At 45.2% G+C, this 14,659-nt stretch overlaps 1 protein-coding gene across 2 annotated transcripts; it reads right to left on the bottom strand.

The window, feature by feature from the left end:
• Positions 1-2,516: 2,516 nt before the first annotated feature.
• Positions 2,517-14,621, bottom strand: ANKRD54 (ankyrin repeat domain 54). 2 transcript variants are annotated; one of them, XM_044441012.1, is made up of 8 exons: positions 14,375-14,621; positions 12,487-12,534; positions 11,159-11,257; positions 10,070-10,141; positions 8,712-8,759; positions 8,482-8,606; positions 5,645-5,752; positions 2,517-4,888 (listed from the first exon to the last, which is right to left on the bottom strand). In XM_044441012.1, the coding sequence occupies exons 1-8, from the start codon at positions 14,610-14,612 to the stop codon at positions 4,814-4,816; spliced, it is 813 nt and encodes a 270-aa protein (XP_044296947.1). In that variant the 5' UTR covers positions 14,613-14,621; the 3' UTR covers positions 2,517-4,813. The 2 variants fall into 2 exon arrangements, with proteins under 2 accessions (XP_044296947.1, XP_044296948.1); XM_044441013.1 differs by lacking the exon at positions 14,375-14,621 and adding an exon at positions 13,506-14,348.
• Positions 14,622-14,659: the final 38 nt, after the last annotated feature.

Here is a 14,659-nt window from a genome sequence, read left to right as displayed (position 1 = left end):
TCCCTGGCAAAACAGCAAGGAGAGATGTGGTGTATCAATGGCCTTGGACTTTCTTTTCCGTTACTTGCCGAGTCACCCATATGTTTGAGTGGGTGTCTACCTCTGCCTTGTACTTAGGTTCTTGGGCATGTTTCTTTAGGCTCATCTATTTGCCTTCTGGGAAATGATCATTTTGTGAGTTGTCACACCCACCACAGCAGCCATGCTATAAAAAGGCAAATCATCCCTCCACCCATGGCAGACATCCTGTTAGAGACCCCACAGCATATTCTCAACATTCAAAATAGGCCCAGCAGCCCTAAAAGGCTGGGAACGCTTGAAATAGCACTCTTCAAGAAGGCTGGATTGAATCATGGCCCTGGCAACGGATCTTGCTGACAGTTTACTCTAGCCCGCTGCTCTCCATGTCTTCCACAGGAAATGCATTGTTAACCAGATTTTCTAGAGAAAAGCAAAGGCAGGAAGGCATCACATGCAGGAAAAGATGGCAGGAAATCTGCAGAATTAGATCAATATATTTTGCTTGAGTCCAGCGTGCTTTGAATTAAATTCTCCTGAAGCAGCTCCATTGTGTATGCTTTGATGAGAATTTCCTTCAAAAGGCATTGGCCTGAACAAAACATACTTCTCTGCACTTGGAACTAACTTCTCCAGATTTCCAAAAACACTTTATTTCTTGGTCTAGCATTAATCTAGTGGGGCGGGGGGGGGGGGGGATCAAGAACTGAATTCTTTGTATACCAAGGAATTGAATGTTGACATCTAAACACTTAAGTTTATCATCTCACCAGAAGTCTGAATGAATTGGTTCCTGGTGACCAGGCATTAGCCACTGGCTCTACACTTTCCCTAATATTTTTATCAGTAAGGATTCCTTTAAAACATGTCCCAGGCTGTAATCCTGTAATACATGGGAGGGTGGTCCAGAGGCCCTTTGGATGCCCTGGATCTCCTCTTCTGTAGGTGGAAGGTCGGCCCAGGCAGTTTTGCTGCTGCAAATACAGCTTTGGTGCATGGATCTCAGTTTGGAAACTTATCACGGACTGCCTATAGGATCCAGTGATTCCTAGGCCTCGTTTCCCCTATACATCCCCAGAACTAAAACTTATGCCTGTCGAAGAACTAGTGTAGCAGATAGGAGGCAAGCAAAAAGCAGGAGACATCCCTCTCCAATGGCTCGCCTCCATTTGGTATTTCTATACTTCCCCCATGTGCCGGACCCCATGAGCCAGGCAGATTCCATATTTTGTGCAGCTTCCATTCCTTCTTAAAGGGGTTGCTCAGAATTTCCAGGTGGATCATGTCAAACAACTTCATCTTTTGTCTTCTCAAGTGCTGGCAGTCCTAAACAGGAATGTTTCATGTGGGCTGAGAGACCAGCAGGGCAGACGCTCTTTGAATGTGCTCGGTCAGTCACAATAACCTAAATTTAACCACCAGTAGGACTGGTGCCATTACTCTGTGGTGGACCTAGAAGGTTGGAGTTTGGTGCCAAGTTAGAAGGAGAAGCTTCTGGGAGAAACCCTAAGGAATCAGTTGGTCTTGAAAGAGTGATATCACCAAGTGCGCGCTTGCTATTGTACTTGGGCAAACTCTTGACTGCACTGGCCAATTCTTCCTACCACGTCTAGCCATTCTTCCACTTTCCTTCAAGAATTTCAATCTTCATGTTGAACCAGAGCACTTACCAAACTCTTAACCATCTTCCTATATTAAAAAGAAATTCTTCACTGTATTTAAACCACCTATCCAAGCTTCCAAGGCATGTAAGAAGTTTCATTATATTTAAAATGTGGCATGGAAGACTTTATCAAAGCCAAGAGTATGAGACTTCTTATGCCTCTCTCTTTAGACTATCCAAATGGCTCTTTGCATCAGGGATGGGCAACTTGTGGTCCACCAGATGCTTGGGCCTACAACTCCCATCAGACAGCATAGCCAATGGTGAGGGATCGTAAGAGCTGTAGACCAAAATATCTGAAGAGCTGGAAGCTGTCTACCTCTGCTTTACATGTTGCCCTTTCCCACTTCTTCCAATCCAGCCACTTGTTTTAGTCTGCAGACAATTCTGCTTCCCTCCCCGCAATTCCACTATTTTCTCAAACAGTGATGATCAATGTTTTCGCCTGCTGCACACTAAAAGAGCTCAATACAAAAATCTGATTCAGTTGGACAGCCTTGCTGTTTCCCAGGTATGGAGCACGTAAGCAGCTGCCAACGAACTAGTAGGGGATAGCAAAGAGACATTAACCGTTTATAGAGTCTGCAACAAGTCCATTAACAGACAGGAGTTTGCAATAACAACAAGATCTGAGCTGCAAATACAAGACAGCGCAGCAAATTACATCAGGTCTAGAGGCTGCCTTGGCCTTTGTGCTCAAGGCAACAAGATGCTGTCATTTTTCATTTCAATGCTGCTTGTTCAAGTGAAGAATCTACTGAATCCACCTTCAAGCCCCAGGCAAAAAGGCAAGACAATGGGGGAGGGGGAAAAGGCAAGCCAATGGCAGACAGGAAACCCTGAAAGCAAAGAGCATTTTATTGACATTTACAACTGAAAAGTTCAAATAACCTCCCACCTCCTTGCATACTGGAACAAAGTTCTCGGCATTCACCGTGACAGCTCCAGCAAGGTCACAGTCAAGTCAGCCCCAAACTTTCCTCCCCTGAGTATTCAGGAATCTCTTATCAAAGCTATTTGGATTGTGGGAGCAAAGCTTTGGACTTTTATCTAAAGCAGCCTTCTCCAGCTAGGTGCCCTCCAGATGGGTCAGACTACAACTCCCATCACAGCCCAGCTGTGATGGCAGTTGTAGTCAGATCCATCTGGCAGATGGCCCATTGGGAAGACTAACCCAGTTATTCTCATCCACTACAAAAGCAGCACAATAATAAAAAAGGCATGACAGCCTACTTGTCTCAAGGTCCAAAACCAGTCCTGAAATTTTAATGATACAGGAAGCAAGGCATTGACTCCTGAGAAGGATTTGCTGAGGACACCAGTCTCCCCTATGCAATGATTATGGGCTGGTTAAGTCAAAACATGTTGCCATGAGGCATCTATATCCTTGAAGCACCCAACTCTGCTTAAGAGCAGTCCTTGATCACTCATAGTGAGCACAAGGCTGTGAAACCATTTTTTTTTTTGCCTGGGGAGGCTAGTCCCAGAATGCAAATGCAACCTTTCCCTCACTTCTGTGACACAAACAGGATGATGTCACCAATGACAAGACAGACCTTGGTTCCAGCCAAACCCAAACAGAATGGCATCATTGAGAAGTTATCAAGCCTCCTTTCCCGTGTCCCTCGTGACAATATACTGCTATCTCAGGTCTGAAATGCTGAACCTCTTTTAGCCTGAAGGCTGAATTCCATTTTGAAGGAATATTTGAGGGCTGCATTCCAGTGGGCAGTGGGGAGAGGCAAGAGACAGGAACAAAATACCAGTAAGTATTAGCTTAAAGCCCTTCAATGCCTCTCCAAAATGCCTTAGGAGAGACATTACAATCTTTTAAAATGGGGAAAAGCCCATGTAAAAGCATGAAAACCATGTTTGGCAGCTGGGGGAAAGGGAATGGGGTTGCCTAGGAAACCCAAGGGGGCAGTTTGGCCCAAAGGCCTGAAGTTTGACTACCCTCTCTGAGATAAGGGGCTACAGCCCAGTTTGATATGATGTTATCACAGGGTGAGCCTCCCCACATTTTGTGTACAGGGAGATTTACATCTTCTGTTCTTGATTCAGAACTGTGATTTATCATTGCATCTTAATTCAGTCTGCGGTTGATTGAAGTTATGTCAGAACTGGGCATATGTCTTTGCAGGAAGCAGAGCAGTGCCAGAAGCAGCCCTGAATGACACCCAGTGGGCTCCATATTACTTCCATTCTTTTTTCAGCAAAAGGCAGATTGCATAAGCAGATTGAGCATAGAGCAGGAAAGCTGCGATAACGGCATGGAGTAGGAATATGAGATGGAGGGAGAGCTCACTGCAGTCCCTCAATGGGATTCCCACTGGAACCTACACCAAGGAACCTCTTGTGCTACTTTTCTCTGTGAAAGCAGAGAAAAAGCTCTATCTTGCTTTTCCTCCTCCCACCTCGGTGTGACTGGCAGCAGGGTTCTGTCCTTGTGCACCTGTGCTGCAGGAAGCAGGAGTGGGCAGCTGAGGTGCATTCCTGTAAAAAGTCTTGTCAAATTCTGCTGCGGTTGGCCTGGGTGTGGTGGGTGGGGAGAGGGAGGTGGATGTGCTCTTTTATTCCTCAGCTATCGGCACAGCTGGCCCTTCAGCCCTTTTCCAGCTCAAAATATGCCCCGTGTTAAAAATAAATAACCAGCTTAGAGTTTCACCCCCTTTCTGCAAAGGCTCCATAATGTGTGCTTAAATATGGGAGTTAATGGCTGACAAGCCATGCGCATCACATGCCTGACAGATGTCCTTTCCCCCAATGTGATTGCAGTCCGTTGGAACTGTCTCTTGCAGGATCTTGGGGTGTCCCTGGAAGGGCATGTCTCTACAACAGGCCAGCAGAAGGAGACCCCGTTAACTGGAACAGCAGTCCTGATGCTTGGAACAGCAATGATGACAATGAAGGGAGGCCCAATGTCCCCAAAGCCTCTTCTTCATCCCTTATCCTGGGGGAGCAGTCCAAGGCAGTGACAGCAGCCTGCTGGTTCTGGACAGTTTGACATGTATCCAGTAGGAAAGGTATGCTTAAGACTGGGGGCAGCGGCTATTCCAGAGTCTTACAGATGAGCTTCAGCTGCTGCTTCTCTTGACTTGTCTCCTTTTGACTGAGAGATCGTAGGAAAGCCCGTTACCTCTTCTCAATCTTTTGCTTCTGCAAGCTGAGTGAGGTGAAGCTGGCCAGGAGGTCAGTAACTTCATCCACCTACCAGACAAACACAACAGCATATAGAAGTCAAAATGAAAATCTGGAGAAGAAACAGAACTTCCTGAGGTGCTAATACATGAGAGGTGTCACCAGATATGTGGACCTACAACTCCCATCAGCCCTAGCTGAGGGTTCACTGACAAGTCGCCTCAGGATGTTCCCCTGGGATGAGCTGGGGCTCCCAGGTCTGGAGAGTGACTGGGAGCCATTTCAAGTCATGTCTCTAAATACAAGGATGATGAGACTCTCTGAAGGGCTGGGACTCTTGCAGACAGTCCAGGATAGTGCAAATAACCAAGATCTGTGTATGATCTCCAATTAGTCAGGACTGTCTTTGAAAGTGAGACTTGGGAAAAGTTAGAAGGACCTGCTGCTCTGCAAAGCTGTACTGCCATCCTCTCCCCTGCATCTGATTTGATAAAGAACATATTCAAACAATACCTTTTCCTTCCACTTGATAGCCAAAGCTACGATCAAACTTCCTTTTCACAGTGGAACTGTGATGGCATTGCTTCTAACTGTAATAACCATATGTAGCAGGAGCAGGCAGCATTTATTTAAATTTGGTGGCCTTTATAATGTGAATTTCTCCAGCAATACTGATAGGTCTTGAAGTTATTTATCCTTAATCCATTTTATTATGTTACCAATAAAATATTCCATAATCCCTAGTTGAATGATAAACAAGACTTTTCACTTTACTGATTTCTACAAACTGGTTAAAAGTACACAACATTGTCAATAGTCACTCACTTGTTCTTTTGTGCTAGTCATCTGTAGCCTGGTGCAAAGATCATCTAGCTGCTCCCGCTGTTCGTGACGGCCAAGACGGTCAAGGTATTCCCGCAACATCTGGATGATCTGAAACACAGAGACAGGAAAGATATTGACCATGAGCAATGGAAAGAGTGCAGGCTCTGAACCAGGGGGCCAAAACTGAAGCAAATATTTGGATATTTTGAAGAATTTAAGTAAAATGGAAGCACATCTGAAGAGGAAATATTCCTGGAGGAATATTTCTCGAAGCTGCTGCTCTGCATGATGTCAGAAGGCAAAGATCTGGGCCAGGTGGGGGTGGAGACCTGTCTCCTGATGTCATCCAGGGCTCTGCCTAGGCCTCCGGAGACAATCTGTCCCCCACCAGTTTTAAGAATTTCAAGTCCAAATGCAGCATGCTGGCAGCTGGACACAGGGTGGGTACCACTGAAATCAGCAAGAGTCAGTTCACCACTGATGTCAATTCTTACTGAATGAAGGCTTTTGCTTTCCCCCCTTCTCTCGTCCCAAAATGTCAGGCTCTGTCATGTGGCCAAGCCTGGGAAGGTACCCTCAAAGCTCAGCTCCACCAATCCCTTGAGGTGTCTCTGTATGAGGAATCAGAGAACAAGGTGCTGATGGCCAGAGCCCCCGGCCACTTTCACTGCCATTTCAGTCACATGCATGATGGGGGCCATGGCTGTCCTGACAGCAGGGATGCAGAATCTCTTTCAGCCACTAAAAGGCTACATTTGGAGAAGCTGTCAGGGCTGCATTCCAGTAGGAGCACTGCTGAAGGTAAAACAGTGTGGCCAAAAAGTCAAGAAATACCAACACATTTTAGCTTGTAGTTGATTCTGCCATTAATCCCTAGACTTTTTGACTTTTGAGAATGGGGAAGCCCTGGTTAAGGGTATATATGCCATATGGAGAACCCCAGAGCAACCGGGTAGGACATCAGGGGGACCAGACCTGGTTCCTCATTCGGAGGTTCTTCACTCCTGCTGCTTTAAGGTCTGCCACCATGTTCTGCATCAGTGAGGTTAGCTAGATGAGCACTGGGAAAATGCTGCTGTTTTCCTGGCCAGTCACCTCAGCTACTGCCACCACTAAGAACAGAAGAGCCCTGCGGGGTCAGACCAAAAGTCCATCTGGTCCAGCATTCTGTTCACACAATGGCCAACCAGTTGCGCAAGGGAAACCCACAAGCAGGATTTGAACACACAGCCAGCATCCTACCCATGTTCCACATGAACTGATGTACACAGGCGTGCTGCCTCTGATACCAGAGATAGCCTATGGCCATCAGGACTAGTAGCTGTTGATAGCCATATCCTCTATAACTGGTTCAATCTCTTCTTAAAACCATATAACCAGGTGGCTATCACTGCATTTTGTGGCATCTATGCCACAGTTTAACTGTGTGTTGTAAGAAGACTCACCCACCAATCAGCTGCATGGGATGACTCCTGCTTCTAGTATTAGGAGGGAGAAAAATGTCTCCCTATTTACTTTGTTCACACCACGCATGATTCTGTACACCTCTATCTTACCTCTCCTTACTCATCTTTTCTGTAAGCAAAGCAATCCCAGGTGTTGTAACTTTTCCTCTTAGAGGAGCTGCTTCAGACCACTGATCATTTTTCTGTACTTTTTTCAACTCTAAAATATCCTATTCTAAGTACAGTGACCAGAACTGTACACATCATTCTAGGAGTGTTTGTACCATGGATTTGGAAAAGGGGAGCATGACATGGGCAGTTTTAGGTTTTCAGTTCATTTACTAAGTATGCCTAATGCAAGCCATTCTTTATTGCACAAGCCTTATAAAATGGTTTTTTAAAAATACTATTATGTGCACCAGCATTACAAGATGTAACCTTTGAAGAAAGGGGAAAATGCCCTGGAGCAGTGGCAAAGGTGAGGGTATGTGCCCCGGGGCAGCCTTTGAACAGAGCTGAGGTGGGAAAAAACAAAACGCCTCTGCAGATTTCTCAGCATGTGTCTTTTGTGTGGGGACCACATGTTGCATTTTTTCTACTGAACAAGGTAAGAGCTGTTGTAATGCAAGCCACCAACCTCCTCCCCTGTAGAAACTAAAATAGGGATGGGGATTTTTTTCTTTATCAAGGGCTGCATTCTCTCAGGGATAATGTTGCTAGTAGTAGGCAAGCATAGTCACCCCCTTCTCCCAAACCCTTTACCTTAGCTATTTGGTGCTCTCCCGGCTTTTCTGCCATTTCCCCTCTCATTCTGAAACCCCAGTTAACAGTCACAAGAGCTTTAACACGGTATGCTGGGTGTTATGGTACCCACCCTTCCTTGCTTTCGGTTCTTCCCAGCAGTGGAATGTGGCCACTGATAGCTTTGCTGAAATGGAATTCAGCCCTCTGGTGGAAAGAGGTGTGCCTGGTGCCGAAAAGAATAAAGCGTTGGCTTTAAAACCTTTTTATTTTCCCAGTATTTTAAGGTTAAAATTGCAATTTTAGTTGGGGTTTTACTGTATAGACATGATGCTGTGCCTTACTTCATTTTATTGTAAAACCATCCTGAGACTACTTGGTAAGAGGATGGTAGAGAGATGTTTTAAATAAATAAAATAAAATAAAGTTTCACACTCCAGTTTCCACAACCTGCATTTCAGCCTTCTAAGCTGCACACGCGCTCTCTTTCCTACCCTGAATTTTACAGTGACACCTTTGATTTAGAAGCCATTGATTCTCAGGTTACTAAATCTCTGAGTGTGCAAATTGTCTTCCAGTGTGCACTGGGAGAAATGCTAAATATAGAAAAGCCAAGCAACTACAATCTTCCAAGAAAGAGCATTCTTCCACCTGCTTCACTTCGAGACACACTGCTTCCAGGCTCTGTGAGAGGCCCTCCTGCAAGATGTTCAGCTTTGACTTGGCCAAATGCAGAGGGGTTCTTCCAGCTCGATCCAATGCATCTACTCGAGCTCCTGCAAGATGTGCATATAGAAAGGGATGCTTTTAAAATGGTCTGGCTTTAGAAGGCTGTAAAAGAGGAAATGGCAGCCTTTTAATTTTCCAAGAGGAAGCATTACCTCCACGGAGCAGGGTGGTGATGACAGGAACATGGTTTGTGCAGGCAGCTGGGGAGGGAAACATGAGACACACAACTAAGTAGTGCTTTAACAGAAAAATGGTAGGGATAGACTGCCCTATCTGCTCTTGGAAGAGACCCTGGGTAGAGACCATCCATTTCTCTACATGCTAAGTGTACAAAGGTACTGGTGCAGTAGATTAGCCCAGAGCACAAGATGGGAAACCCTGCTGCAAATCTTGCAATAAGGATTTCAGAGTTAACATGTGTACAGTGCTTTCAATAAGTGAAATTTGTCTTCAGAAATACCAAATATTATTATTTTCTGAAATGAGACTTCAATCAAGTCATCTGGAGTTTCTTCTCGTATCTTTGGTATTCAGTTCTCAGTATAAATAATTGAAAGCACCTGCATTTCTGTAATTTTTCTGACTGCACAGAACAAGGTAATTGTTCCTTAAAATAGAGTTTGGGATATATTCTGTTCCAACTGGCAAAGCGTAAAACCAGAGCATACATGAGGGACCAGAAACAACAGGGAAGATAGCTGAGCTATGGTTCTGCCCTTATCTTCTAATTGTTGAACTTCCAAGCAAATGTTGCACACACAAATTTCAGGCAAAACCCCACAATGAGGGCAACCAAAAGATCAAAGCTCATATAACTCAGGATTCTGCCTATAGCACCAGTCTGTACCTGGTATCTCAATCACATCCTTGCAGGTTCAAGCCCCAGGGCTTAAGGATCAATCATCATCATGAAGCATTTATATAGCACTTTAAAGTTCAATATGCTTCACATACATTATCACATCAAACCTTGCCACAGTCCTGAAGGGTAGGCCAGTACTGTGATCCACACATTGCTGATGGGGATGGAGTATTAAAATTTATGGTTGGTGTAAGGCCACCTAGCAAGTTTCACAGATAAAGAGACACTTAAATCAGCAGTCTCTTGACTCACTGCTCACTCTTAGCCACCGAGCTACACCTAGGATAATGCTACTTGCAGCCACAGCAAGGCTAGTGTTCTAGTGTACTCTATCTCCAGGGCAGGCATCTTGTGGCCATCCAGATGTTTTGGCAATCCCTCACCATTGGTTAAGCTGGCTAAGACTGATGGGAAATACAGACCAAAACCTCTGCAGGGTCACATGTCGCATACCCTGCTGTAATATTACCTTTACAGTACTCAAGGCATTCCAAAGTATCCCATGCAGTTCTCCTGAGCACAAAGATTGCTACTGTGATGCAAAGGAAGGAAAGAAGCTCTAAGGAAAGAAACAGGCAGGGAAATCTATAGTCAAGGCTATAATAAAAGTATGGTCATGCTACTGCATTCTAGGTGGTTCATCCTTACCCAAATGCAGGGGTGTGTTCCCTAATCCATCTCGCTGGTTTGGGTCAGCGCCATGGTCCAAAAGCAACTGGACTAAAATACAAACAGAGCCATCTCAAATTTGTCTTGAACTTGATGAGCACAGAAACTTTCCCAATACAAAATGAGCACCTTATAGCTGTGAGCCAGCTAGTGGTTATTCAAAACCACTTCTGCCCATGTCTTCTCAAAACCGATCTCTTTGCAAAAGTCCTTTATAGCAGGTGTGAGGAACCTGTGGCCCTCCAAATGTTGCTAGAGTCCAAGTCCCATCAATGCCATGCAGCATGGTCAATGAGTAGGGATGATGGGAAGTGCAGTCCAGTAACATCTTTAAGGCCTCAGATTTTCCAAGTCTGAATTAGAGGTGCTGGAATTCCCTGGCATATATACTTGCAACTCTCAAGGTGCCATAAAAAGTGCTAGAAACAGCCTAATGCTGTCGCTCTCATTCTTGATCTTTAACAGCTTTTTTGTATTTTGAAAGGGTGTCATGCAAACTCACTTCCCACAGAGGGTTGTCCTAGGGCAGTGATGGCAGACCTTTTAGAGACCAAGTGTCCAAACTGCAACCCAAAACCCACTTATATATCACGAAGTGCCAACACTACAATAAAACCTGAAAACTGAGGTTTTAGTTTAGAAAAAATGCCTCACAGCCAGTCCAAGCAAATACAGTCCAAGCAAATATATATTTATCCTTGGCAGCACACTGGCCATGCGAAAGCTCAGGTGAGTTGCTGCTAATGAGTCGCAGCTCGTGATGTCATCGCCTGGCGCCGCTACTCCTTTCCGAGCATGTGCATGGCCCCTATGTATGCTGTTATCTGATGCTCGGCTTCTGGGGCAATGCTGGGGTGACTTGGCTCACGTGCCGACAGAGGGTTCTGCGTGCCCACTGTGGCCTGCGTGCCATAGGTTTGCCACCACTGCCCTAGGGAAATCCAGAATGCTTGCAAAAAGGCTTTTGAGGATGCCAAATTTTTAAGAAAAAAGGAATATGATCAGCAACCCATCACTCAGTAACAGGGCCAAAACCTGACAGTTCTTCCCTGTTTTATGCTGACTCACCAATATGATCATTTCCATTGCAGGATGCAAAGTGCAGTGCTGTTCGACCTTTGTCATCAGCAGCACAGGGGTCTGCTCCATCTTCTAGAAGCTGCTGCACTGTTGCCACCAAGGGAGACAAGACAGGACAGTTGTAATAGGACTGAGATGTTCTAAAATTCCCTGTCAGAATTTCAGCTCAAGGTGCAATGAATTCTGACATACATTCCAAAGACTAACACTTAGCAATGAAGACCCAAGTATAGTACGGTCACACTTTTCAGTAGCAATTATTGGCAATTAATTCAGCATCAGATATGTATTTGCAAATATCAGAATGCAAGGCAAGGCATAGAAAGGGAGAATCCATGCTTATGGAAACCAACATCAGTTGTTACTCAGAATTACTATTTAGCAACTTCCAAAATCAGGTCTTTAATTCCAGTAGCGAATATACTTCGCCTTTGCATTTCCTCTGTTCCAAATTCTTCATTAAATTCTGGAATCTCATTTAATCAAGATAGTATATCACCACTGCTACACACCTATGTACATTTTGTTTTCTCATTCTAAACATTCAGTCCACTACTTCAAAGCAAACAAAAATCATATGGTGCCTTGTGTTCAAATACATGTCACAGCACAATCCAGTGAAAGTTAAGCCCAGTGTCCTCATGATTTCAATCAAGAGTGGAGCTGTAATACAAATTTTCACTGCCCCACAATGTTTGACTGGTCTGAAAAAGTTTCACTTTGCTGCATCACCCTCAGCATGTCCCTGTGTGGGGTGAGGAACACATGGCTGTCTAGATGGTTGACAGCAACTTTTGGCAACACAGGCCAGCACAGTCAATGGTGAAAGATGTTGGGAGTAGCAATCCAAGAACATCTAAATGGCCACATGTTCCCTATCTCTGTCACATATAAAGATATACAGACATTAATGCAGCCTTGTATACAAGGACTTGTCCAGTTGCCATAGGTGACCCTGAATTGCACACAGGCAAACACATGGAATTTCATACATTAAAAGGCAGAAAGTAGCTCTCCATCCACCTGATCTGGAAGTGCAGCTCTTCGGCCAGCCCCCAGCAGGCTAGTAAAAACATTTGTAGGCTAGTAACTTTAGGGAGATTACTTACAAGGTTGCGCTTATGGCTTGACCTCATGCATTACTATGCCTAATAACTATTCTGAAGCCAAAGTCCACAATTCACAACACAATCTTTGCCACGCAGAAAATAATATTTCTACATAGTGGATTTCAAACTCACCCACCCTGGCCAGAAGCTATGCAGAAGACACATAGGGATTGTGGCTACACTAAGGTGCGAGAGATGCAACCTTACCTGTTTCTAAATCATTAGAATTGGCAGCTTCTCTTAACCTTTTCAGTGCTGTAGAAAAAGAGAGAGTGTGTGTTTTCACCATTGAAAAATGAATGGGGCAACAGGAACACTATTTCTCTGATTACTGGACTCTTCACAAAAACAAGTAAAATGGTTTTGTAGAGCCAGGGTTCATTGGTTGGTAATATATTTGCAGTGCACAGTTCTCATCTCCTCTCAGGATTATACATCATCAGTGAGATACTGTTCCTTTGTGAACAGAAAATAGTTTTCTGCACTCAGGGAAATGTGATACACTTCTAGCTATCATATTCATTGTGATAGTGATTCCTTTATAACATGGACACTTAACTAGATATCTCCTACATTGTGATATTCTATTTTTATACAAAAGTGCAAACATCAGCATGGCTGATCTCCTTTCTTCCTACTAATTTTCATTGCATTTCATTGCCATTGTTCTATTAATAATTCTTGTTTAAAATTAAAGACTCATTTTGTTTGTGCTTCCACAAGTTTGTGAAGCAACTCTCCCAGAGTCAGCACCCCTATGTTTGTGGGGAAAGAGGAATATGACTCTAAAAGGTTTTCCTAATTAACTCATCCCCATGCAAGTATTCAGAAGAAATGAACATCATTCCCATCCTTTTTGGCTGCCAATTCTCCAGATACTAAAATTCAAGGGATTACTTCATTGGGGCTACAAGTCTATACATATTTACTGGGGAGTAAGCATCAATGAACACCATGCGCCTTGCTTCTGAATAAATATGCACAGGTTTGTGCCATAAGAGTGCATACTGAAATCAACCCAACACAATCCAGTTATTCCTCCAAGTACTTCAGCCAGTCCTTCTTACTCCTAATCAAAGCAGCTAACAAAGCAGTGTTCCCCAAAACTCTTTTGATATATACTCTTCGGTAAAAGGAGGATTCCAATTATTTCAGGTCTGTGTTTGCAAATCAGTCTTGTATCCCAATCCTTCCCTGCAGGGGGTGAGTCATGGTAGTTTAGACACCTTCACTGCAAAATACTCCAATCATCACCTCAGACTGGGTCTCCCACATGGCAGTAAACCAGCTGAAAGAAAATTACACTAATTTATTATTTTTATATTGCACTTTCTTTCTGTCCAGCAGGGAACCCAAAGCAGTTTATATAATCCTCCTCTCCACCTTATTCTCACAATAACCCTGTGAGATGGGTTAGATTTGAGGCTCAGCGACTGACTCAAAGTGATCCAGTGAGTTCAAGGGCTGGGTGAGTACCAACCAGTCCAGCACTCTAACCACTATGTCACAGTGGCTCTGCAACCCATTTTTACTCAGTATATTTACTCAGATCACATTCAAATGCAGTAAGGTTTATTCCTTAACAAACAGAGTCCAAGTTAAGGACCAATCCATGTCGACTCTTGAATTGCTACTACAGCCCCCTATGACAGCCTTCCCCAACCTAGGGTAGACCTCCAAATGTGTCAAGCCACAACTCCCATCAGGCCACTGGGCACTGCTGACTAGAAATGATGGAAACAAAGTCTAACAAATGGGGCTGAGGCTGTGCAGGCGGAGGATGACGGGAACTGTAGTCTAAGGCACGTGGAGGTCACCAGGTTGAACGAGCTTGCCTAACGTCATAGGCACGTTTATTCGGAAGTATGCCCTACTTCAGCCCTTTAGGATTTTCTCCTCAGCAAAACAGGCACAGAATCGGGCGCTTAGCCCGCAATTACAAGGCCCGCAGGATGTCCAGTTTTCTGATCCCGTTGCTGAAGCGACCTATGGATCTAGGCGGCCGACACGGAAGGGCTCTGGACCTCCCCATCGCGACAGCGACGCGCGCTCACAGAGGCAACCCCCTCGCCTCCCTTCGCGCCCAGCCCCTCACCGTGGATCTCCTTGCCCAGAGGCCCCACCTTGCGGTGCAGCCGGGCGGCCCTGCGGCGGCGGCCGACGATCTTGCACACGCGCGGCTCGCGCTGCCAGGGGAGCTGCAGGTAGCCCAGCGAGGCGGCATCCGGGGCTTCGGGCACGGCTCGCAAGGCAGCTCCGAGGCCCGCCAGAGAGAACATGTTCGCTGTCGCGGCGGCTGCGGAGCTGGGCGCCTCCGCATCGCCGCCTTCCATCCCCGCCGCCGGTCCACCTATCCGGCGGCCCCCCGCGCCTCCGACTC

This window comes from Varanus komodoensis, unplaced genomic scaffold (assembly GCF_004798865.1).
Source record: "Varanus komodoensis strain SLA01 unplaced genomic scaffold, ASM479886v1 scaffold39, whole genome shotgun sequence".
NCBI lineage: Eukaryota > Metazoa > Chordata > Lepidosauria > Squamata > Varanidae > Varanus > Varanus komodoensis.
Note: the sequence above shows the minus strand (reverse complement) of the source record. Positions and strands in the feature narration are given on the sequence as shown.

Excerpts from the sequence above, each read along its gene's own strand:
- ANKRD54 (XM_044441012.1), bottom strand. The coding sequence starts at position 14,612 with ATGGAAGGCGGCGATGCGGAGGCGCCCAGCTCCGCAGCCGCCGCGACA. Across the intron at positions 12,535-14,374 it reads TCTGGGCAAGGAGATCCACG|CACTGAAAAGGTTAAGAGAA; the intron begins GTGAGGGGCTGG and ends CTTTTTCTACAG. Across the intron at positions 11,258-12,486 it reads TTCTAATGATTTAGAAACAG|TGCAGCAGCTTCTAGAAGAT; the intron begins GTAAGGTTGCAT and ends TGGTGGCAACAG.